This window comes from Ctenopharyngodon idella, chromosome 1, assembly GCF_019924925.1.
Source record: "Ctenopharyngodon idella isolate HZGC_01 chromosome 1, HZGC01, whole genome shotgun sequence".
NCBI classification, from domain to species: domain Eukaryota; kingdom Metazoa; phylum Chordata; class Actinopteri; order Cypriniformes; family Xenocyprididae; genus Ctenopharyngodon; species Ctenopharyngodon idella.
In genome coordinates, this window is record NC_067220.1 from 39842124 (window position 1) to 39869667 (window position 27544).

A 27544-nucleotide genomic window follows, 5' to 3' on the forward strand; every position below is an offset into this window, starting at 1 on the left:
TTCAGCTGCGTGCAATCAGGAAGATGGGCCATTCAGACAGTAATGCATATAAATGAGCAAGTTTTAAGGTTAAATATGCCTACTGAGTGGCAAAAGATCAACGCCCTATTTTACACTCCAAACAAGCAACATGATGCATCTACTATGAAAAATCATCAGTGAAGCTGGCAAAACTATACACTACCATTGAAATCAACAAAGATGTCAGTGGACGAAACAACTATACTAGACAAAAGTAGAATGACATAACTCTCTTGTTATCATAATCACCAAATTTGCTGGTAGATGAAATGAGAAAACTAGACAAAAGTACAATGATAAAACTAGCATATTTTTAGTTTTAACACAACTAGTAGTAAAGGCAACAAAGCAGTCAGTGATAAAATGAAAAATTTCAAATCAAAACAAGTTAAATGACAAAACTAGTATATTTGAAGCGGAAGTAATTGAAAGTTAAATAAAAATACAAAAATTACCAAAACTAATAAAATGATAAAAACACATAATAAACTTAATAAAAATAAATTAAATCGAAAACTGAAAATATATTTTAAAAAAAAAGGCTAATTCAAAATATTGAAAAATACTATAATAGTATATAAATAATACTAAAAATTAACAAACCTGTCAGCAGACAAAAAATTACTTAATTACTAATTAATTACTAAAATTTAACTAAAATGACTAGTATGAACTAGTATAAACTAGTATGTTCTCAATATTATCAAAAAAAATCTAATTTTTGCTTATTATCAGCAGACAAAATTATTACATTAGAATAAACCATTATATAATCAACAAAGATGTCAGCAGATCAAGCAAAAAACTATTATGCTTGAGATATAACCAATGTATATTGGTTATAACCAATATATATATATATATATATATATATATATATATATATATATATATATATATATATAAAATTAAGCTTAAAAAAATTTAAACTTAAACTTAAATGACAATGAGAAATTATCCCTTTACTAACTAAAAATACAAAAAATTACTAATAAAAATGACAAAAGCACATAACAAACTTACTAAAATTAAAATAGAAATTGAAAATATATATATATAACCTAATTCTTAATAATAAATACTAGTACATAAATAATACTAAAAATCAACAAAGCTATCAGTGGACAAAACAAAAGTCTCATTATAAATTCTCATTATAATCAACAAAGTTGTTGGTAGATGAAATAAGAAAACTAGACAAAATTACAAAGATAAAACTATATTATGCTGACATTATCAACACTGTAAAAAAAAAAAATCCCTGTAAAATTTACGGTAAAAAAACGGCAGCTGTGGTTGCCAGAACTTTACCGTAAAAAATATGTCAGCAACGTTTTAGGTTTTACGGGACAGCACTTAGTTTACAGTTCAAAACTGTATAAGTTAAAGGTTTATATTGCAATAATTACGGTTCATAACTGTTTATTTTACACACTGTTAAAAAAAATTCCATTAAATTATGGTAGAAAAACATATTTCATTAACTGATATAATGTTAATTTACTAACCTATTGAAGTACTAATATCTGTTTTGTACCTTTATAATACACTGACAACCACTAAACACAGTGGTGATGAGAGTCACATGATGAATCAGAGTTCACCAGCTGAGAAAGACAATACTAATATATATGAAAGGTGCACACATTGTCATTCGCACAAACACTGAACACCATCATGGTAACACACATGACATTAAAAAATGCAATAAACATTAATTTAACAACATTAGATGTAACATAAAACCCTAATGTACATAACTGATTAGACAAAACTAAGAAGAAACAGAGTTATTTCAACAAAAATACATCAAATGTGAAGTGTCACGCAGGGAATTGTGGGAATGTCAATTTACGATTTTTCACTGTAAATTATACAATGACTTGTTATTTTTCACTTCCAAAAACTGTCAATTTAACGGTATTTTACTGTAAAATAACATTAAATGTCCCGTTAGATCTATTACAGTTATTCACTGTATATAGTAAGGAAACTTTCTGTAAACCAATTACTTGTTTTTCACCGTAGCATTTTTACAGTCTTTTACCGTTAAAATCAAGGTTATTTTTTTACAGTGAATGAAGCTGTCAGCAGATGCAATGAAAAATTAGAATGCTTGAGTTTTAATTAACGAAAATAAAACCGGATACATTAGAGCGACCCATCAACGAAGATGTCAGCGGATGAAAAAACAAACCTAAAATTCTCATTACAAACAACAAAAGCTAGTACACTCTTGCTATTATCCAAATGACCAACAGAGCTGGCAGCAGGCAGAATGACGAGACAAAGGTCAAATGGCAAAACTAGCAGGCCCCCATTATTATCAACAAATCTGTCAGCAGATGAACTGACAAAGCTAGACGCTGGCTTGTTAATTACAACAGGATCATTCTAGTTTTATCATGTTGGTGTAGACATGTTGTAAGGTGTTTTGGTCATCCCTACTGTGGTATATGCATTAGTGTGCTGTTACCGGATTCCTCAGCTTTAACAGTGGGAAGAGGACAAAGAAGGACTCCTGTTGAGTCCAGCGTGGTCTAAATGTCTGCACATGCTGGAATTTGATGCTATTTGTAGTTACAGGTCCAAAGCTGGACAAGGCCTTTGGGACACCCGCCCTCTCCTCATCTGTCTCGCTCAAGCTGTTATTCACTCATTCAGGAGCTCACGATTAAGATGTTTTTGACTTTGCATTACAATGGCTGCTCATTCATGAAATCTGTTAGATAATGCACAGGAAGACACACTCAGAGTGTCACTGGTGGTGTAATATGGGACATGCTGTCATACCAGCACGTGCCCGGCTTCCTGCATACACACACACACAAACACTGTCACATGTAATTCATGCACATTCACACACACACGCTTTATCATAATATTGAACAGTCAAAAGTCTGTGTGACTTACTACCATTTGTCTGTCTTTGATTACGTTTACATGCACCCTCATAATGCAATTATAATGAGATTTAAGCAATATTGCAGTTAAACTTTACCTCATGTAATACTTTGATCAAACTGATGTGATTAAGCTCATAGTCATAGACCGCAGTAATATAAGTGGCATATGTTGATTTTATTCTCAATAAATAGGTGTGAAAACACTTTAATCGCATCTATTCCACTCTGACCAAAGTGTGCGTATTCTTGTGACGTACACGGAGGATGCTGTCATAGTCACATAGTGGTGAAGAAGGCATCAAGTTTTGAAGTGCTGAAAAAAAAGTTCATGTTGACAACGTTTAGCAACATAGATATCATGCAGTATGGGTGAAAATATCGAAACTAAGACATTTTTTAGGTGTGTTACCGAAAAAAAAACAACAATACATCCACAGAGATGTGTTTTTTTGCATTTGACGTAAGTGGATTAAAACAGTGGCCAGTAACACACCTACTGTATGTGAGTTCATCATTTGTGCTGCGCATTGGGTCTGTGAATAATGGCGATAAAATAACCACAATTATGAAAACCACAAGAATAATGAAAATTGCATGTTAACAGGAGTGAAGAGGTTTGCTCGTGTCATATAAACATCTTACTGCCAGAGCCTTAGTCTAATTATTAGAAATAACCACATTATTGGTGCACATGTAAACATAGTCAATGTTTTCTAATTTCATTTTATTTCAGTCAACATCTTTTTATATGTTCAAACCAGACTTGACAGTCTGGTTTGAACGTAACAGTCTGAAGTTTTTGATGCTAATATACAGTATAAATTTGTGGCAATGGGTTCTCGGCCCAGTGAGCATTATGTGACAGAAATAGTGTGCAAAACTGGCCATCACTTTTTGCAGAAGTATTTCTCACATTAATATTTTAAAGTGATAGTTCACCTAAAAAATGAAAATTCTGTCATTAATTACTCACCCTCATGTTGTCCCAAACCCATAAGACCTTCATTCATCTTCAGAACACAAATTAAGATATTTTTGATGAAATCTAAGAAATTTCTGACTCTCCATAGACAGCTATGGAATTGACACTTTGACTCATCAAAAAGTTCATAAAGAGATCGTAAAACTAATCCATATGAATTGAGTGGTTTAGTCCAAATTTTCTGAAGAGACTTGATTTATTTATATGATGAACAGATTTAAATTAGGCTTTTATTCACATATAAACATTGATCAGCAAACATAGAAGCTCAACCGAACCTGAATGACAAGTGAGAACAAACCTCTTGAGGAAGCGCAAACCTGCTGCGTAACACGAGAATGAACCTCACTGTTTCTTACACGCATCAAGCAAACATGCTTGAGCTTCTGTTTACACAACTGATGTGCGAGTTGATCAGTGTTTATATGTGAATATAAGCCTAATTTAAATCTGTTCATCATATAAAGCGATCGAGTCACTTCAGAAAATTTGGACTAAACTGCTCAATTCATATGGATTAGTTTTACGATCTCTTTATGAACTTTTTAAAGCGTCAAAGTTTCAGTTGCGTAGCTGTCTATGGAGGTACAGAAAGCTCTAAAATTTAATCAAAAATATGTTAATTTGTGTTCCGAAGATGAAGGTCTTACAGGTGTGGAACGACTTGAGGGTGAGTAATTAATGACAGAAATTTCTTTTTTGGGTGAACTAACGCTTTAATTCACATTAACAAAAAGTTCAACGAATGGACCGACTGTATTTTATCATCATTGCAAATCTAGTAAAGTTTTTCATATTTTCATTTTTAAAAATATAATATACATTTGGAACACATATTGTGTTATATTACCTTGTCAATAAATTACAAAACCAAATTAATGCTGCTGTGAGGGTGTTTCTAATACAACGGCTGAGGGAATGACGGCAAATGTAACGTCTTTCTCTCTTCGGACCAACATAATCAACCTCTCTATATTTTTTCCCTCCTTTGGAAAGTCGTAGAAACTCTATTATGGATATTTCTTTTGCTATTGGAGCAAATGGAAATAAAAAAATTATATTTGCTGACGTCTCCCATTCACCACTATAGAAGTTTACGCAACTATGACGACTTCCGCTTCTGAGAACCCCGGAAAGGTGGAAGTGTCTGTATAGAGTTTTAATGGGTGCTTCTCATTTCTTATTTGTGCATCCTCGTTTCCTTTCCTCGTGTCTTAGCCCCACCCCATAGGATGTGAGGGAAGGATACACCTGTGTATCCTCGCTCATGACTCCTCAGGAAGCTTGCTCACTCTTTGCTGTGAAATTAGAGAATTGAGATGCCATTCAAGATGGCTGAGTTCGATCGGTCTCCGGGTCACGGGCTGGAGGACGGAGGAGCGAGGAAATGAGGAAGCATCAATTTGAGTATTGAGAAGCACCCAATGTGTGTGCACATATATAGAGATATACAAAACATATGTCATTTTATATAAGAACAAATATATTTATATTCAATATATTTTTATTGATATATTTGTTACAAAATATTCAAATATATACAAATATATAAATAGTTTGAGTGTTGGGAACAGTTTTTTTAAACAGTTGAAATGACACTGACTTGTGACTTTTATATTAGTATACCAACATTTGACAATCTCTGAGCTTGTGAAGCATGTATGTTGTTGCTAAAAAATAAATTTTCTCTATGGAGAAAATGAATAAGATTTTACTTCTGAAACCCTACTGTTTTGCTCTATAGAGCAATCAACAAATGATCTTGATGTGCGTAGCATGTTGTGGTTGTAACCGGTTCAGGGGGGAAAAAAGGACTGGTTGTGGCAAAATTTTACCTCTTGTAATTGAAGCAATCATGTCCCAAAGATGTCAAAAGGAAGAAATAACAGCCACGTAACATTAATGATTTGGAGATGGACAGAAGGGGTGAGACGGCACTGGCTGATTCAGGCACTTTCTTTTAATCTCAGAATGTTCAGGAGCATCAGACAGACAGAGAACTCACTCTCCTGGACACCGATAAAAAAATAAAACTGCTCCTCTTTGTCACGCATCAGATAGTACTACTGCAAAAGCTTTTCACAGGAAGAGGGGGAAAAGAGATGATAGACACGAGAAAGAGAGACAAATAGGACATAAAACATCAGCTGACAAATAGGATCACAGTCGTCATGACAACGCTGTCACAGTCCACTGATTGGCTGGATGTTGTTTTGAAGGATGATGCTGATAGGCCAGCAACTGGAAATATATTTTGAGAACTTCACAACAACTTGCACAGTGTTTAGATGGTTGTTTTTTCTTGTTTGTTAGTTTTACTAGTTTGTGTTGTGCTTAAGACAAAGGCAGAGAAAAAGACATCTTGATTTTCGTCCTGTAGGTGGGGTACATCGATTTTGAGGCTGGTTTTCATAACATCGATAACAGGCAGGCACATACACCTCACAAAACCTTATAAGAACATGTCCAACTCATATCTCACCCCGAAAGCAACCAACAAATGTACTTTTTGAAAATAAAACTTTCAGGTATTTTCATTATTTTCATGACAATTAAGCACGCCATTTCATTACAGCAATCTTACTCTCATTACCGGAATATGAAAAAATGTGAACTATTTATACATAATAGTAGTATTTGGTGTACTCTTCCCTCTTTTCTTGTAATAAAAAACACAATTAAAATAATGGAAATTAGAAGAACATTATGGTAATGAGAATTTTTTGCATTACGGTAATGACACTTTGGTTGGCAAACATGCTTAATTGTCATGAAAGTAATGCTAAAAGGTCCTAAAATAGGCAAAATAAAGCCCATTTTCTTTTTATTTTGGGGTAAAATATGACCTGCACATGTTTTCATGAGATTCACCCACACACCTGCTTTACATTTGGGCAGCAATGTGTTTGCCATCAGTTTGCGCACAGCAAATTAATATTGGCAATTTGGCAAAATGTCATTTCCAACATCCGTTCTGACCTCACACACACACACGCGCATACACACATACACAAGATCTACCGTCCTACAGGTCAGCTATTTTGGATTCCTCTGGGTTTGTCTTATGTAGACGGAGTGGATCACAGTAGAAGAGAAGCCTCTGACTGGAGAGACATAACGAAAGGCTGACGCCGGGAGAGTAAAATCAAATCAAACCAACATATTAAAACACAGACGAGACGGAAGGAAGATAATTCAAACCTTCAAAGCAGATGAGCATAAAAATATAAAGTACCTGGATTTATATATTTATATCTACATATATTTATATATACTTTTCATATATAAATGAATATTTATCGTGTAGTCTTTTAAATGGAAGCTGAGGGTTACTCTTTTAAAAACAAAGAAAAATACAAACCAGGACAGCTGTCCAGTACAATAAAATTGAGAAAACAAAACAAAATTGGGGGAGCAAAACACAAATGCAGCCACAAGTTCATTTTTCCACTTTTCATTTGCATTTCACGCTGTAGTTTTTCCCAGCTGCTGGTGTGCTCGCATATTTCCCCGCTCAACCCGCGGCTTTGTGCTTGCCGCCGCAGCAGTGGCACGCGACGCCACAGTGGTAGCACGCTCGCAATGGCACGTAACAGCACATGCAGGGCGCTAACAGCGACAGTCCCAGGAGTGCTAGCCAGCGCAGGCAGAATCGCTCTTCGCTGGCGTCGCAGGAACAGGGGTCCGAATAGTCGCCCTCGGGGTCCGACATGCAATGGTAGAGCAGGCTGTCCGCACACCACATGAAGCTCACCCGACGAATGCACGTCTGCACGGGGTCCGGAGCTTCCTGACAGCGTCCGCGCCCGTTTTCGGCCGGACTGAACATGTTTTGACAGTACACGCACCGTAAGCGCTCTCTGCTGTCCTCCACACGCCGTGGCAGCCATTTGGCAGTCAGTGGCCGTGGCTGACCAGTGACCACGCCACCGCCAATGCCCGTTTTGCTGTCGCGGGTAGTGTGTCCATCCCCACTGAGTGGGTAAGAGTAAGTGTAGTCGTGTTTGGGAGGTTCGATCTTAGCGAGGTGAACGTAAGCGTCCGTGGCATCTGGCCGCAGAGGTTTGCCTCGTGTGGCTGTGGTGGCGTGGCGATAGTCCTCGTAGCCCGTTAACCAAGAGCGCTCTCGTGGATTAATCCGTACGATTTCCTCGTCCTCCTCGTGAAACCTTACGTGACGTGAACATGGGAACATGGGCACCGTCTGAATGGCAGAAACATAGAGAACGTTTAGAGAGTTAAACACAAGCTGGATATAGATATAAGAAGAATGAAATGGAAGTAGAATGGTTGAACTTGAACACATATCTCAGTATTTTATGATAAAAATTTAATATCACTTATTGCCACCTCTTATCTTTAAAGCCTAAAGAGGCATAAAAAGAATGAAACCACACTGAAACAAAAGATGCAAAGTGATACCTTTTCTGACTAAATTAAGTCATATTTTATTCCAACTTGAATCTTTAATCTTCAAAGGGGGCCTATTATGCCCCTTTTCACAAGATGTAATATAAGTCTCTGGTGTCCCCAGAATGTGTCTGTGAAGTTTCAGCTCAAAATACCCCACTGATCATTTATTATAGCTTGTCAAATTTGCCCCTATTTGGGTGTGAGCAAAAACATGCTGTTTTTTTGTGTGTCCCTTTAAATGCAAATGAGCTGCTGCTCCCTGCCCAAAAAAAGGGCGGAGCTTTAACAGCTCGCGCTTCAGTTGCTCAACAACAACAAAGCTGGAGAATCTCACGCAGCCAAAATGACGAATGTCAGTAACGGTGTTCAGCCTTACAATGTTGTAACCGGAATCGGACACTGATGGAGAGACTCAGGAAGAAGTTACAACTTTTAGAATGAATCTAGATGTTTCTGAACGGTTAGTGGATAAATTAATGTAGTTGATTCAACTCATCGACTAGCATGTGCCATCATGTTAATCTTTTGTGCAAAACCCTTATGGACGTCCATTAAACATAGCGTACCTGTTTGCCAAGCAGAGCCATACACACCAGGCTAACTTTTATGATTGCTATCAAATGCTGTGAATGTTCTGTTATTTTTTCCAAAATATCGCTCGGACAGAAACGCTCCTTTTTTTAGCAATTAAGCTTGCCAGGGTCAACTCTAATCTAACGAGACTCTAAATAGTGTTCTGTGCTCGTCTGTGCAGCCAACGACAGAACAGTTAGCATGCTTTGCTCTAACTTTTGCCATGGTGTTAGAACTGGTACACCGCTTTCGCTTGCGAAAACAAAATGACGGCACCATGAGTGAAAACGTGCAGATTAAGGGGTGGTAATATTATAATAAGATCCCCTTCCTACATCACAGGGGGAGCGAAATCTGAGCGGCTCGTTTTTTCACATGCTTGCAGAGAAAGGCTCGTCAAAACGAAGTTACTAGGTTGTCCTTTTTCACGTTTTCTGGGTTGTAGATGCATCGGGGACCCGATTATAGCACTTAAACACGGAAAGAGTCCGATTTTCATGATATGTCCCCTTTAAAAGAATCAAACTTAGTCATTTTTCTTCAGTTAACCCAAAAGTGAACTGAGAAAAAAAGCAGTTTGCAAGAACAAACTTTAAAAAAAAAAAAAAAAAGTCTGGCTGAACAGTATACTGCCTCTAGTGTCTAAATAATGGACTGCAAGTAAGGACTCAAAGTGCAGTAAAAAACAGTACATTGTGATGACAAATAACTTGAGTAAATGTTGCACAAACAGATTATTTATACAAACTCGCCTGTTCCAGGTAGTAACGGTCAGAGTGCCTGTGCTGGTCGTAGAGATGTCCCAGAATGCAATGGTGGGGCTCAGAGAAGCTGATGGGTGCGAGCGTCTGCATGGACGGCTCTCTCTTCTGAGAAGAGTTAGACGAGCTGTCTGTGGCATTCTGATGGACAGACAGAGAGAGCAAGAATAGAAATTGTTTCCCAATTTGAGCATGTTGGCAGGATCATGGTGACTTGGCACAAACCAAATGACTCCCCGCCCTTGAACGAGGGTCACACCGAGTTGTATTTCTCGTTGAATTTCCAGCAAAAATAACTGTGTTGTGATTTATAACATTACCATGATATAAGATTAATTATAGCTGGGCTTCAGAGAAGAAAAATAAAACATTTAAATGCATCAAATCATTGAGAACTTCACATTTAACTTTCACCATGTCAGAGAAAATGCAGAAAGTGTCTGTATATAAAAGCTTTTAAAATGTTCCACAACAACTCTGCATGGGTCATTTTGCTTGACCTATGACCCTGTGTCTGGGTGTGCAAGGTTTGTGTAAATGAAGTGCTTGAGAACTATCATCAGCACTATTATCTCTGACCTTCAACCCCTGAAATCCACACTGTCTCCTTCCTGTGGCTCTTCCTGAAGCCTGGAGCCTGAGTTTAGAGCCAGCAGTGTGTGTGTGTGTGTGTGTGTGTGTGTGTTTGTGTGTGTGTGTGTGTGTGTGAGCATCTGCTTTAAGAGTTGACAGAGAGCCACAGGGCCATCAATAACTCAAGAGAGAGAGTGTGTGTGTGTGTGTGTGTGTGTGTGTGTGTGTGTGTGTGTGTGTGTGTGTGAGCTTGAGATGATTACAAACACAGCTCGCCTCTCTCAAGTCATCTGGCTCCTTTCTTCTGCAAAGACTGAAATCTACACTACACTGTAAAACACTTTTGTTAAATTTACAGCAAAAATCTGGCAGCTGCAGCATCAGGGTAACATGTGACACTAAAATAATGCAATAAACATTAACTACACAACATAATGTAACAAACTCCCCAGTATACATAACTGGCAACATAAGAAAATAAGAAAAAAACATGACTATTTAAATAAAATATAAGAAAATGTGATGCGTCTTTTTGGACTTCAGGGAATATTCTTTAACATTTTAACCAGAAATTACAAAAACAAACAACCAAACATATTTTTAACAATATGTTAACATGAAAGTACATCTATTGTCTTGTTATATATATATATATATATATATTTTTTTTTTTTTTTTTACTGTAAATGTTCATTTTACTTCTAAATTTCTTAACATAATTTTACTGTAAAAAAACATGGGTCGTTTTGTTAAATGTAAATGTTCACCATAAATAATAAGGTTATAGACATATTTACAAAAAACATAAAAGCATATGTGATCTTGTTAAATTTATAAGGTAATTTATACTATTCACTTATAAATATGTTATTATTTATTTTTAATTTGTAAAGTGCATGTATTGCCTTAATTATAATACACAATGTCATTAATATTTATATTATATAATTTATAATATAGTTAATTATAATGCATAAAAATATAGTAATTATAATTTCCACCAATTTAGACAGAGACAGACAGACAGACAGACAGACAGACAGACAGATAGATAGATAGATAGATAGATAGATAGATAGATGAAAGAGTCTTGAGTGTAAATGTGAGTGTGAATCTACAGACATACTAAGTACATACAGAGTTGTTTGCATAATGTCTGGATGGAAATGTATTTGTGGCTGTGCTAATTATCACTTTAGACTTTACCTCAGAGGGAATTAGACATCCAACAGCTGCTGCCCATTCTAAACCTACAGCACACATCCCATCTCTCTCTCTCTCTCTAAACTTAGGAGCGACTGACTACTCTGATTAGTAATAATCAGTGTCTGGCTGGGCTTGTATGAATAGCTGTGAGTCATAAACTTCTAAAGTTAGCGATTAGAGGAACACCACTGCTGAGCGACCATGGCAAACGCTGATCACTGAACACCTAAAGCCTGAAGTCAAAGCAAAAGAAACACACATTCACGTTTCTACTCTGTATAACCTTGGGCTTTTGAATGTGTGCGTGTGTGTTAAATGGACTCTTGTATCCGAAGGCTTTGTTGTGGCATTGTTGTGTTGAATTAGGAGCAATAGGAGGACAAAGGGAGCAAAGGTCACTTCCTGAGCACAGCTCACACACACACACAAAACCATCCATCAGAAAAATGATGGCAAGTGACCCATTAATAGCATCTATTCTCAGAAGTTGGGTAGATAAATGAATAGAAAAAAGGAAGAAGATAATAATTCCCTGTTGATATGTTCAATATTCCTGATTAGTCACAATGACTTTGCTGGTCATATAAAGTTAAGCAATGCCAAGATGTTTTAAAAGCTTTTAGATAAGGCTGATAAGACTGATTCATTTCTATGAATCATTTTGAAATGTCTGAATGAATCATTTCGAAACTCTGATTCAACAATTTCACTCAGAAACATCCACAGAAGCATGACATTTGTCATATTAAAACAACATGTGCAAGTAAATCTTGCCATTTATTACTATGGATTGCCAAAGTGGTGTATATAAATGAAATTACTGAAATTATCCCCTTAAAAAATAAATAATAATAAACTCTTTTATGCCATTCAAGGGCAAATACGTAAATACAGAGACTCTGATCAGACTGTAGGGAGACTCACCGTGAAAACATCATCATCACCCAGTTCGGCTTCATTCTGCAGGGTGGAGGAAGAAGTAGTGGAGCCTGGAGAAAAAGCAAGATTCATGCTATAATCTTAGTCAACATGCTACATATTGAACAATGAACACAATGCCTTTCTCAACTCCCTCACGGATCCACTCACCCTCTGTGAGGTCCTCGATCGCCTTCCTCACACCGCGATCAAACGCTCTGGCGTCGGCTGGGCTCTGGAACGACAGGCCACACTTCCTGTTGTCCACTCGCCAGTGATGGAAAGTGGGCGTGGCTTTAGTGTAAACCAGATCTTTCTTTAGAAAGCACTGCAGGATCACCTGCTCAACACAGAGAAAGAAGAAGATATTAGTCTTGAAGAATCTGATTTTTGAACCATACAATGAAACCTCGCATGCATCAGCTCTCTAACCTGCTTGTCTTTGAGTCTCTCGCCAAAGATGAGAAAGCCGTTGCGTCCCAGGAGCTCCAGGTCAGCTGGGACCACCTTACAGACACCCACTCGACTGAGACCTCCGCCCTCCTGAGCCAGCCAACCCCCGCTAGACTCATCCCTCGTCATTACCACAGCTTTCACTCGCACTATGTAACTGTCACTGCAGGGAGAGACAGAAGGATGTGGTTTAATGACATACAAGAATGTCAGAGATGATTAAAAGAAGAAATGTACACTTTGTATTCATGTTGTTTACACACATTTATTTCATTTTCAATAAAAATGTAGATTTAATAATGACTACAAATGCCAAGTGATGTAACCATCAAGCAAGAAATAAAAACATTTTCCTTACACCTTGAAAGTGTACACATCTTAATCATTATACACTGCCTGGCTAACAAAAAAAAGTCACTATTTGGATTTAAATAGGCAAATGCATCAAGAAGATCTTGTATTGACAATGCAAAAGTCAAGCACTCTGTAAAGTCTCCTCCAGCACATCCCAAAGATGTTCAATGAATTTAAAGGGAACCTATTATGCCCATTTTCACAAGATGTAATATAAGTTTCCGGTGTCCCCAGAATGTGTCTATGAAGTTTCAGCTCAAAATACCCCACAGATCATATATTGTAGCTTGTCAAATTTGCCTATATGTGGGTGTGAGCAAAAACACGCCGTTTTTGTGTCCTTTTAAATGCAAATCAGCTGCTGCTCCCCGCCTCCTTTCCAAAAGAGGGCTTTCAACAGCTTGCACTTCGGTTGCTCAACAACAACAAAGCTGGAGAATCTCACGCAGCCAAAATGAGGATTGTCAGTAACGGTATTCAGCATTACATTGTTCAAACCGGAGTCGGACACTGACTGAGAGACTCAGGAAGAACTTACAACTTTTAGAATGAATCTGGACGTTTCTGAACAGTTAGTGGATAAATTTATGTAGTTGCTGTGGAGTTGATTCAATTCATCGACTAGCATGTGCCGTCATGTTAATCTTTTGTGCAAATCCAGCATTGAATTGACCCTCGTTTGTGAAGCAGTCTGGCATAAAATGACAGCATGGTAACAACACTCTACTACAACAACTCTTCCTCTTCTCTAAAGCAGCCCAACATGGCCTCACCCCCTTTGTTGCATGTTCTCGCGGGGCAGGGTTTATGTAAATTTTGGGGTTTGTGATGTCACCAACCCAGGATGAAACTCGTTGTAGTCCCTACCAGCCATTTGTTGTAGTCCTTAAAAAGTGATTTCTGTGAAAGAAAATATCTCTCTTTGCATTGAACTTCGTAACTTTGCAGACGTTGTTTATGCTCAAACAGCAACATTACACACTAACTAAAGTTAAAAAAGTGAAATCATAATCAAGAACAACAACTTATTTTTTTGGCCGGACAGTGTACATTTTAACTTTTTTGACATGAAAATTTTTCTTGGGGTTATTTGCATTTGAAACCATTTGACTTGTAATGTCATGAAAAGGTCAAATTGTCATATATATTTTAAGATGCTACATTTAATTAAATATTTAATATAAAAATATATAATAAATATATAAACAGCCACAATTATATAAAATATATTTCTAAATATAAATATTTATATATATATGCTAAATTGAGTGTCAAACAAGCCTTTGGCGCTTCTTGGTTCAATAATGTCAAAGCTTATGCTAATATATCAGCATTTAACCTAAGCAGTCTGATATGAGCCTCGACTCATAATGATGACGTCATACTCCATTCTGGAAGATATCTGAGCTAACAAATGACAGCTCTGCATTGCAAATAAGGTGTACTAAAATCTTAAAGAGGATGATGTTCGTTATGCTAATGAGATTTTCTGTCGTTGTTTAAAGACAGTGATACGCCTTATGCAGAGATATGATAATGCCATCCGAAATGCTTAACCTATTTTTATGTGCAACCATGTGCAAAATATGACAGACGGTTTAACAAATGCAAAACTTAGGATCAGGATTTCTCAGAATGTAATTTACATACTGAGTGCGGCAGAGCATGGGAACTTCGATTACAGTCTCATCTTTACCTCGTATTAATGGAGGAATTAACTCGCCAGTCAACATCAGAACAACTGGCATATACCACCTCAACTTTCAAAGAGAATTCATTCACAGCTCATGTCTAAAAATTCATTTTAAAGTGTAGCATAAGTGTCCAAATACAAATACCCATCATGCTCATATTTAGTTTCTTAAGCTACTTTGGTAATAAATTTTTTTTAAAAAAGCTTATGTATAGAATGGAAATGACATCAATGCTTGATCAAGAAAATGCTTAATCATAAATTGACATTGATTTTGTCAATTGACCCTTCACCGGGAGTTTGATTGACAAGCGATCTAACCAATCATAACGCCAAATCCGCCATTTTGTCCGACAAAGCAGTCAGGAGTTAGAAGATTAACCTCAGTGGACTTGAACTTGAAAAATGGTGTGTACTGACGTCTTTCCGCGTTTGAAACAACATTCTTTCTCATGTTCATTGATGTTTATTTAATGCTATAATAAATTAACTAGTAAGAAGAGATGATCGGTTCACGAGCTGCTTGAGCTGAGGCGCTACAGCGATCTGTCACGACACATGAAAGCATGAAATGGTTTTTATTGTTCGAATTTCTTAAAAAAATTACATAATTGGAAAGCTGGGACTTTGTTTAATATCATAAGTATCCTGCTCTGTCTTGTCTGTCGACGTGTTGTCAGTGTCTTCTATGCTCCGCAATGTATTTTTCACTCTGTGTGGCGTGACAGCGCCATAGCTTGTCGGACAAAGCAACAGTAACTAAGGGGGGCGGGTCTTTGCGAAGGGTCAATTGCAACATGGCGATTTGGAATGTACCTGATTGGTTAAAGGAATTTTCTCCAGCACTGAACAAAGTCAGGCAGGAGCAGTAATCATGGTGTAGAGAACATTTAAAGGCCATTTACACAGGAACTTGCATTAAAAACAGCACATGGCCAAGGAAAAACTTCAAGAACACGAGTTCATTTCCTCCTTATCTCAGCCTGAGGTTTTGCTGGAGTCTAAAATTACTTTCAGACTTTTAATGCACTTGTTATTAACAATCTGATGTTTTGGTTTGTGTCCAAACAGATAAAAAGGATTTAATTAATTTTCCAAAATTTTTTTGTGAAAAAGATAAATGACTATATTGTGGAATATACTGTTACCGTGAGATAAAATTGCTCATAGCATGATATAAGATTTTGATCATCAGACTATAAATAGCTAATCTTGTACTAAGTTTTTTTGGATAAAATCTGCTAAATGATTAAATGTAAACATGAAAGTGACTAATTCACAGTGTACACTAGGGGTGTGAGAAAATATTGATACACATGAATATCGCAGTATTATATTTACTACTATATCTATACTGATTCTCAAAAATACTGTATCAATATTTATTTATTTGTTTACATCCAAGATTCGTGTTAGTTGCTTTTTGTTTGGTTTAAACCCGACCGCTTGATGGCAGTGTTATCTCAGAACGTAAACTGTGATGCAGAGAAGTGCAAGGGTGCATCGCTAGCGTTAGCGTTTGCAAACCCAGCTCACAAGACGATAAAATTATTCCAGTGTCATGACAAATCGGGTCCTCCCTTGAAATTGGGTCCCTATCAACTAGGGATGTAACGATTCACTCAACTCACGATGTGATACGATTCACGATACTTGTTTCACGATACGATTTTCTCACAATTTTTTTTAACAAAATGAAATTTAAGACAAATTATAAATGAAAAAGTATTATTTTATTATTTCTAAGACAAAATGCTACATATTTCTTTGTGAAATAAAATATCTTGGGTCAAATAACAAAACTAAATTTAAATTTTAGAACTAATCCCAAAAAAGTCCGTCCAATTGGATCTTCCAACACCGTTTTCTCGGGAGGAGGTTTGTTTCCGTTCAGCTCCTGCTGTGTCTGTCTGGTCAAGAGGCTGCAGATATAATAAGTAAAATCTAAGTACAACAGTGACAGAGGTTTCACATCGCTATAAAGGCAAGATTTTAATATTTGCTATAATTTGTATCTTTACACTTTCAAGAATTACTTTTGAACACATTTAGAAAAATATGCTATAATAATTTTCATGTTATTAAAAAATCCAGTAACATTTTACAGTAAGGTGTCATGTTAACATTATATTAACTAACATGAACTAACAATGAGCAATACATTTGCTGCAGTATTTATTAATCTTTTCCTTAATGTTAGTTAATAAAAATCCAGCTGTTTATTGTTTGTTCATGTTAGTTCACAGTGAATTAACTAATGTTAACAAGATTTTAATAATGTATTAGTAAATGTTGAAATTAACAATAACAAAGATTAATAAATGCTAAAGAATTGTTCATTCTTAGCAGTAGCGTGCAATTGCGTGGGGCCCCGCGATTTCTCCCCGAGGGGGACCCCACGGTGGTGTAGTCTACGGAAAGGAACTAGGAAAGGTCAAGGATTTGCATATACCCACTTTAAAAAGCGCAAGAAAACGGATTTGGTGCTCTTTAATGTGCCGTGACAGATCGTAACGCCTCAGTTCTAGAGAAGCGGCAGCCTGATGTGAACATGTGAACTGATCCTCTGATAGGCGTAATTTGCGGGTGGGACGGGTGGGACATGTCCCCACCACTTTTTGCCAGGGTCGATATTGTCCCCACCACTTTTTGAAACATCTCGCGGCATGGATGTATACTAATACCAAAGAAACATATCTAGTGGATTAGTAATTTGTTAATTTGTGTTAAATAATAGGCGATCTGGCACTGGAATGTGTTGTTGTTTAAATCATGTTGAGTGCTCGTTGCCGCTGTTATCAGTGGCGCAACAGTGTTCTCTTGGCGCTCGTGCACACTACGCAGTCTTCACATGGACGAGCGCTTCAATCTATCAGTTAGCGCTGTTGCGGCCGGAGACTCTACTCGTTCCGGTGAAATCACAAAACAAAATGTGCATAAACGCGTCCCTGCTCTTGATATACAATCACTGATGAACTTCTTTGGTTTTAATGAGAAAAAAATAAAATAAGTAACACGAGGGCGGATTATAACCCAGAACCTCTGGCACGCTGAACAAAAGTTCTACCACTAGCCCATTAAGACAACTTAAAACTAAATGTGGATCAAAGTATTTATTGGATAATGTAAATATTCTCGAGACTAACAATATCTATAAAGTAAAGTATTATAGTAGATGTAAGGACAAAACTATCATATTAAACATGAGGTCTATATCAATAAATTTTGTGCATTTATTATTGTAATGATACAATTACAATACACCCCCCCACACACACACATTCCTGTCCCATCCACTTTTTAAAACAAAGTTATGCCACTGGATCCTCTCCTCCGCTTTAATACCAGTTACAGCGCGAAATAAACATGAATGAACTAAAGGTATGTTAAAAGATACAGAACAACTTACCGAAATCCATATCATGTCTCGTGTAATCGCACTCAATCATTGTTTCAAAAAGACGTTACTAAAATATCTTGTAATAAACAAAGGTAACGTCACATTTACCTCAGAACAAACATATTCATCATGACCATAAACTCGTTAGTTAGCTAGAAAAATGAACTCTAGAGAGGAGCATTTAGCTTAATAGCCTATATGCACCATATTACATATTAATTATAATTTTTAATGTTCTTTAATAGCCTATATAATGCATGTTTGAAAAAATCCATCAAGCTGACAGCCACCATTTAAATGTTTATATTTAAAAAAATAAATAAATAATTTTAAAGTTACTAGGCCTATTATAACTTTATTATTATAAAAATTTCCTTAAGTGTAATTTAAGTTTGTATACAAATAAGATAATTTTAACCTACAATATTAATGTAGTACCAACTGATCCATGTATATTTTACAGCATTAGTTGAGAGATTTTTTTTCTTGAGAAAATTTGCCATGTACTGTACCTGATATACAGTATATCCAAAATAACTGATGCTGAATCGAATTGCAACCTTGTGAGTCAAAATGCATAACTATGATGACAGACTTGCAGGAAATGATGCAAAACAGAAAACAAAGTCCAAACAGGGTGATATTGTGACATACTGATAAGCCTAATCTTTCCATTATTGTTAATAACAGTTGCAACCTGCACTCTTAAATGTGCATTGAAACTTGCCAGCTGATAAACCCCCGGGAACGCGATCATGTGGCCCCCTCCCGGAGATTTGCTTAGGGCCCCCAATAACCTAAACACGCCACTGATTCTTAGTTCATGTTAACTAAAGTAGTTAACTAATGAACCTTATTGTAAAGCGTTACCAAAACTCTATGTACACATTTACAAAGAGTACAACAAATTCAATACATGCGCAAGCACAGCTTTCTCCTTCAGTCTGTGGAAGTCATATTTTCGCTAACGTTAGATGAGGCAGACCAGTATGACGTTAAATGATGCGCGAGCGCATAAACACAGCGCACAAGTGAATTACAGCAGTATGCGCACAGTTGCAAAGCTTGCACATAAAATGTAAACTTGAAGAAATCGCAAATCCCAAACTCAAGCACAAAAAAATATGATTGTGCACACCAATCAACACGTTGTGAGGAGAAATAACAAAACCGCGAGTCCTGACAGGTCTCACGCACAGAACTGACCACAAGCGCGAGTTCTGTTCTGCACGCAATTCTAAAACACACGCGTGAGCTCAAATCTTACGCAAACGATTCAGTTTCGACAGGGGGCGGTGTCCAACCCTGTGTTATCAAATGCTATTGGCTGCTGGCCTTCTCTGAAACTCTTATTTCGATCGGCTGCAATTGTATTATGTTAACGATGTCCTCCTGTTGTGATTGGCTGTTGTTGGCCCTCTTCGAACAAAGACACTCAGAACGGGTTGTGTTGAGGTGGCAGGCAGTAAAATTTTCTTTTTAAGTTCATACATCTGATACGTGATCTCGGCATAACAATCGTGATCGCATAACAAGTTGTTTTTTCATGATCTGTTTTCTTGATTTAGACATAAAAAACGTTTTCTTACTATATAATTTTAACTTAAGTTGGTTTGAAACAACGGTAAAGTTGAGTTTGATATTGGGCATTCGTTAAACATTCGATATTTTCTTCAACATTAAATGATGTGTAGGCATAATCATAAAATATTGGCGGTTCATTCTGTATCTCGTTCAGATCATGCACATAAAGCATTTTCTAAATAGCCGCAAGCAGCAATCATCGGAGCCTAAGCACCATCGCCCATTACCAACACTCTAATAAATAAATCATGTGATATTTTTGTAGAAATTATAACACTATAATGCAGAAATACTACACAGGACAAACTGTCATATAACTTAAGACAGTTAGAAAAAAACGGATAGGCCTGTATGGAATAATTCTTGTGCTGCAGTTACTGCAGTTACTGGTTTCAGGTTATATGAGAATGTGCTGTCTGTATATGTTCCTTTTTCACCACAACAGTCTGTAAGTGTGTCTTTATAGAAATCTTAATTTAGATTTTCTTCAAAAGGCAAATAAAATTATATCCTCATTTTAAATGGACAGCAATATATTTAATCATGTCTGGCAATTTGAAAATGTTTTATTGGGGTCTATAAAAGTTAAATAAACATTTAATCATCTATAAGCCTTTTACATATTTCTACTCTAAAACTATTCTGTCAGTACACCATAGTTATACAAATGAACTAGATGCATTTCCATTCAAATGGATGGGAACTGATAGGAAAAACATTTAGGCTTAAAATATTCCATATCCTGTGGCTTCCTCTAGTGTACAACATTAATATCAACCTTCATCTTTCATTTGAAATAGCTGACCATTTATAATTTGTATCATATATTTATGAAACTCAGCATGTTTGCCTTAATAGAAACCTGCTGCTCCAATGCACAAAGAATCTTACAGCTATTAAGACATATGAACATATGAAGAAAACGCATCCCTTAAAGGAATACAGCATTTTAATAATAATGCATGGTCTGAGGTCTTCCGTAGGGCTGCTCCAATTCACAAAGAATCTTACCGCTACTCAGACTTTACTAAGAAAACTTTACTGCCTGCCATCTGATTCCCAACACAGCAGCTACTTAGATGTATGGATTTAGAAAGAAAACTTTACTCCCATTCCCAACACAACCCGTTTTGAGTGTCTTTGTTCGAAGAGGGCCAACAACAGCCAATCACAACAGGAGGACATCGTTAACGTAATACAATTGCAGCCAATCGAAATAAGAGTTTCAGAGAAGGCCAGCAGCCAATAGCATTTGTTAACATAGGTTTGGACACCGGCCCCTGTCGAAACTGACTCGTGTGCGTAAGATTTGAGCTCACGCGTGTTTTAGAATTGCGCGCGTGCAGAACAGAACTCGCGCTTGTGGTCAGTTCTGTGCGTGTGAGACCTGTCAGGACTCGCGGTTTTGTTATTTCTCCTCACAACGTGTTGATTGGTGTGCACAATCATATTTTTTTGTGCTTGAGTTTGGGATTTGCGATTTCTGCAAGTTTACATTTTACGTGCAAGCTTTGTCACTGTGCTCACACTGCTGTAATTCACTTGCGCGCTGTGTTTATTTGTTCGCGCTGTTTTGTCCATCATTTAACGTCATAGACCAGAATAACTTTCTACGACAGAAAACGGCCGTATCTTTTGCCATGAAAACACAGATCTTACATTTGCCGACTGCTATTAGTGTGTATTAGTGTATATCAACATCATCTTGCGGTATCTGCACCTTAACGCTTTCATGTTTAGTCTTTGTAAATGCCGCCAATCCTGCATTCCCAGGCAGCAACATAGTCTGGCCCAGATCCGGCCCTCATCTGGTACATGTGGTTTATACGCGGACCAGATGTGGGCCGGATCCGTTCCGTCACTATGTTGCTGTCAGGGTTTGAATGAGGATGGGTCGTCCTTAACATCAGCGATTACCACTGCTGCGCTTGATGCTCGACTTGCTCGCTGCTCTCGTGCCTGTAAAGCGCGTCACAGTAATCAGCTTCAGCGACAGCGCCCCTGCGGTTTAAAATGTGTATCACGATTCTTTAACATCTCAACCGACTTGAATCGTCACATATATTTTTTATCGATTTTCAACCGACTCACGGTGCATCGTTACATCCCTACTATCAACTATCAGTTAATAATTATACATAGAGTACATACGAATGATATTAATTTAAAATATGTATAGCTTACTATATAGTGCATAAAACAAACTGAACATTTCTTTTACTTGATAAACTGTTTGGACATTTAACACTTGATTTAACAAGTAATTACATTAAAGATGATTGTGAATACATGTAGAGTAAGTGCAAATTCATGTACAAAGCTATCAGGCTAATCGGGTATCTGTATGCTCTGCTAGTACATAAGCTAACTAATACAGACATTAATGGTCATTATAACCAGGTTTGCAAGGTTTTCAACATAAAATCCGCCCAATTGCTACTGAAAACTAGCCCAAAAACTCACATTCTGGGGGGTAAAATCCACTTTTTGGCGGGGTTCTCCTGGTAAAATTCGCATTCTGGGGGATAAATATCATGTTATTGGGGTCGCTTAATTTATCAGGTTTTAGGCATATGATAGTGTGTGTTCTTTATCATACAGTTTTTCTCAAATTAGATCAGCTTCCTAAAAAAAAAAGAAAAAAAAGAAAGAAAAATCACAATATATCGCCTTTCTTAAGTATCACAATATATCGTAACCCCTATGTCGTGATAAATATCGTATTGCCAGATTCTTGGCGATACACAGCACTAGTGTACACAATGCAATGACAAATGCAGCTGCCATTGTCTCCCAACACAATGCACAACAAACAAAGGAAAAATGTTTTATTCCGATCTTCTTCCACTCTTTAGAACTCAATTCCCGTCAGCAGTCTCTTCTTTCTGTATCTCACTACCCTAACACTTCCAGCGAGTGGCTGACTCGGAAATCAATCCTTATCCTTACCGTAAATCCATCAGAACAGTTCATCTGGACTGACTTTACCTCAATGTCACTCTCTCTTTCCCTCTCAGATATTATTGACCCATAATGGTGCTGCATATAGGTCATGCTGGTTTGATCAATATAGATTGCATTCCTCCCCTCCCAAATGGCCCATAGGGCATCCGGGTCTGAGGTCTGGGCGCCAGCCAGTTCACGTGAGCACGTTCACACACCTTCAGGCTACAGTCATTACCAATGGGGAGCCACTGGTTTGCTCAGCACGTTTTTGAGGAACTTGCATTCCACTCCAAAAAAAACACCAGCATTCTAGAGTTTCCAAAAAACTCTAAAATGTTTAACATTTTAAAGGAATAGTTCAACCAAAACAAAAATCTTGTCATCATTTACTCACCCCTGAAGAAGGTTGTTACAATGTTACAAGGTTGTAATGACATGAGTAAATGATGACAACATTTTCATTTTTTAGTCCTTTAAAGCTCCCCTTGATATTTATAAATTTTCAGTCACAATGAACCCCAATTATACAGTTAATTTTGAAAAATGGAACTTTGTGACAACGAGAGCAGATATGCATTGTGGTGATACAAGACCTAATGGCCAAGAGGTCAATTGCAATAACACACAGGAAGTAGCGAGAACAGCACAGGACAGTGACCTATTTAGACAACATCACTCAAGCAAACTCAAAATACATAAAGCAGGCAAAGGCCACCAATGGTTTCGAGTAAAAATTTAGCACAGTGTAGCTTATTATAGTAAAACTGCTTAAAAGGCCAATCCAAAATCCTAAAACAACACTTTTAAGCAATAAGACAACACTTTTAAGCAATATCTCCTTTCAGACGAACACAATCGGAGATATATTCAAAAATATCCTTAGTCCTCCAAGGTTTATAATGGTTATGAATGGGAGCCCAAATTCTGAAGACAAAAAAAAAAAATGCATCTATCCATGAAAAAATTAATCCATATGACTCCAGGGGGTTAATAAAGGCCTTCAGAAGCGAATCGATGTGTTTGTGTAAGACAAATATCCTCATTTAAAACTTTATAAAGTAAAATAACGCGCTTTCTGTGTGACAGCCATACGCATTTGACGTATGTCCAAAAAGCGTTAACTTCCGCGACGTAGTACACAATGCCATGACGTTCTACACGATGACATGACGTACAACACATTATAGCAAAGGACATAGCGTTGTACGTCATGGCGTAGCATACTACGTCGCGGAAGTTAACGCTTTTTGGACGTACATCGAATGCGTATGGCTGTCGCGCCGGAAGCTCGTTATTGTACTTTACATTAAGGATATTTGTAAGGATATATTTATAAATAAGGATATTTGTCTTACACAAACGCATCGATTCCCTTCAGAAGACCCCCCCCCCCCCCCCCCCCCCCCCCCGGGTGTCATATGGATTAATTTTTTTTATGGATGGATGCTTTTTTTTTTTGTCTTCAGAATTTGGGCCCCCATTCACAACAATTATAAACCTTGGGGGACTAAGGATATTTTTAAATGTATCCCCGATTGTGTTAGTCTGAAAGAAGATAGTCATATACACCTAGGATGGCTTGAGGGTAAATAAATCATGGAATAATTTTCATTTTTGGGTGAACTATCCCTTTAAGTCACAATTAAACAATGCATGAGATAACAAAATGAGAAAAGATACACTTTTTCAAGCAACACATTTCACAAACAAAAGTATGTTTTAAAAATTTTAAATTAGATGAAAAGCATTGGACACTTTGTGGGGTCAGTTAAGTCAGCGAAGTTAGCTCAAACAAAAAAGCATAGCATTCTGGTTGCAACTGCTTTGCAACCTCATGCAGTGGACTTTTTTAAGTCCCAGATATACGTTTCGAGACATGGCACTCCAATCTGTAATACCTGGGGCCATAACGGTTCAGACTATACAAAAAGTGAGATATGCTTATTAAGTAAAGGAGAAAGATTTCCTTGCAGTGAAGTGAACTGTGCAGAGTAATCCATTTATTTTTGGCACGTCATTGAGAATCAAACAATCGAGGGGCGTGACAGCAAAGTTATGCTTCACCGCTTCACCCACCTCTTTCACTTCCGCCGGATCTTTGTTTAATCCTCTCACCATTGTTTCCCTTCACAATCATTCCGGGAGCGCCTTCTCAGAAACCTCCTCCCATTTTTGGAGTAGCCCATAGCCCTCCCCTCCGCCGATAAAAGTCAACATTTCACAACCCCAGGCTATTATATGGGCCTTTACATCCCAGTGTGATACACGTATTTACTCAAACGGGTGTGAGTGTGCCATAAATTAAAGTAAGAGAAATCCCCCGCCAGCTTCGGGGTTACGCTCTTGAGATACATTTCTAGTTGAGGAAATATAAGTTGAGTTCAAGCAATTAAAATGATAAATGTAACTTTTGCACAACAAGCGATTCATACTAAGTTTAGGATGGTCCTTGTTTATAAATTGATGTATTTTAACGATGTTTCAGTGATCAAAAAGTTATATTACAAGTTCAGTCAGATGTAAGTTCGCGAACAAAAATCGCCGTTGCGCGAGACGGTAACCATAGCAACACGTGGTAGCTGTATCTGTCATGATTCATTATCATAAATATATAACAGAAAACGTTACGTTTAAAACGTCTTTAAGACATCTGACGGTTAGCTACTGTGTAAAGGCAAAGTAAATGTTTTTAACGTGTTTAAACACACATACGTTATAATTGTTTGTCTGTGTTGTGTTTTCCTAGTTGTCTATGTCAATTTGATTATCATAATTAATTCAAGAACAAAATATGTAATGTCCATGTTTTCAATTAGCGTTAACCTCCAGGAGTATGGAAAATTATAACAACGGCACTCTTTGTAGGCTACATGACATTAATTTTCACGGGTTAAGGAAAAGTAATGTCTAGTATACATTTTGAGATAACGTAATACTAAAACACGAGTTACAGACGTTGAAACAAAATGTTACAACACAGTCTCCTCTAAATAATATTCTTCAGAATAGGCTATTAAAGCTCTCATTACACATAATCGTTTTGCGGCATAAAAGACAGTCCAAATAAACATCGCCTTGTTAATACAGATTGAGTGTATGTTACAGAAGTTGATTTTAAGCCCCTAAAGAGCTCACGGAGTTAACGAGCCATTTAACGCGGCCCTAATGCTATTAACGAGACTTTGATCGTCCGAGTCAAATACCGTGAAGAAAGATATACGAGTGTTTATGTAATGCAGGAGAATGTGGCAAAAAAAAAAAAAAAAAAAAAAAAAAACACACACACACACACAATCACCAAACAGTAACTAAACTATAGCCTACTTGCTAAACAGTAGGACAGACTACTGTTATGACGACCGATACTATGCGCTACATTCATGTAACTTGTTTACACTCGCGTTTGTTTTTGCAAATGGAAGAAACGGCCTGATTAAATTCAACATTTAAAACGCATATATAGGCCTATATATGCCATATAGGGCCTGCTTTAACATCAGGACAGCTCTGAGGCGCTCTCTCTCTGCTGTGCGCGCCCCCGCCTGTATTTTTATGAATGAAGGACAGTATGCAAATGAGAGCGATTCACGAAAAAGAAATGGCGGATATAGCATGTCAGACCACCACAAAGAAAGACACCAAGAACGGCCGCTCTGAGAGCCTACACAAGCTCATTGCTCCGGCATTGTATGTTTATAAACTTAGCAGTCGTCTATTTGCTTCCTCGGAGCGGTAATTCATCTTTAGGGCCGAGGTGATATAAGGAATTCGGTAAAGGATCTCACCACAAAATGTTTCCGCTCGAGCCCCTCCTCCTCCCCCCGTTCTCGGTTTGAGACCAGAGCCCTGCAGCAGGGGCCCAGCACTCAAATCTCTTTGACACTGCATTGTTTCTTAGTATTAACATCTCCAACGTCCCTCTCAGAAGCGCATGCACGAATTCCCTGCATTTGACTGACCCCTCGTACAGCTCGGGAACACATTCTTGGACACAGGATAAGATTTCCATTCGTGTCCACATGCTTCGTTTTCTTAAAAAGTGAATACTCACTCGTCTGGGTGCGATTCCTCAGTCATTTTTCCCCTCGTTTCACCTACAATAAAAATAATATCCCACCGCGGGCGCGCAGCGTTCGGGCTTCATGTTGTCTCGATTTTCCACCTCGCCTTTTTTTTAAAGTCCAGTGCATCAACGAGTTTCCCCCAAATCCGTTTCAGCGTTCCTTATTTTCGTTCTTCCTTCAAGCACTGCACTTTATCCGTCACGGTTTGCAATGCATCTGCTTAAAGAGCCAGGAATCCTCGCGTTATGCAACATCCCGATGGCTGTATCGATGATTTTTCGCCTCGCGTCGCCTGCCGTGGCTGAAGCCTGCGCGCTGGTCTCGAAGAGGAGCCCCCATCTCTCACTACTCCATGTTGGATTGTGTAGTCAGCAGCAGGCGAGCGCCGCCGACACTGGGGGGGTGGGGGAGGGAGGGGGGGCTTGCGGAAGCAATGACGTCACATTGGAACGACTGCAGCCCGTTTTGGACTGAGGGATCTCCAGCGTGACGAGCTATGCCAACGTCCTGCCATAGTGCCTCCTCTCGCTCACCTTAATCCGTAGGTTATGATGTCCCAGTACTAATTCTAAAAAATAAAGTTCTTGAGAACACACATTTCTGTGATCTGGCACTGCTGGAAGTCCAGTTTAAGCATGGCAGCTGGTTTCTAAATGGTCTACACATGCAATAAAATAAAGGTTCAGAAAGGGGGCTT

General features: G+C 37.6%; 1 protein-coding gene across 1 annotated transcript; it reads right to left on the minus strand.

Moving 5' to 3' along the window:
• Positions 1 to 5395: 5395 nt before the first annotated feature.
• On the minus strand, positions 5396 to 27239 carry spred2a (sprouty related EVH1 domain containing 2a). Its single transcript, XM_051899443.1, has 6 exons — positions 26835 to 27239; positions 12786 to 12969; positions 12525 to 12693; positions 12360 to 12424; positions 9648 to 9797; positions 5396 to 8113 (listed from the first exon to the last, which is right to left on the minus strand). Exons 1-6 carry the CDS (start codon positions 26858 to 26860, stop codon positions 7424 to 7426), a joined length of 1284 nt encoding a protein of 427 aa, XP_051755403.1. The 5' UTR covers positions 26861 to 27239; the 3' UTR covers positions 5396 to 7423.
• Between the last annotated feature and the right edge of the window lie 305 nt (positions 27240 to 27544).

Excerpts from the sequence above, each read along its gene's own strand:
- spred2a (XM_051899443.1), bottom strand. The coding sequence starts at position 26,860 with ATGACTGAGGAATCGCACCCAGACGA. Across the intron at positions 12,694-12,785 it reads AGAGACTCAAAGACAAGCAG|GTGATCCTGCAGTGCTTTCT; the intron begins GTTAGAGAGCTG and ends TGTGTTGAGCAG. Across the intron at positions 9,798-12,359 it reads GTGATGATGATGTTTTCACG|AATGCCACAGACAGCTCGTC; the intron begins GTGAGTCTCCCT and ends TCTGTCCATCAG.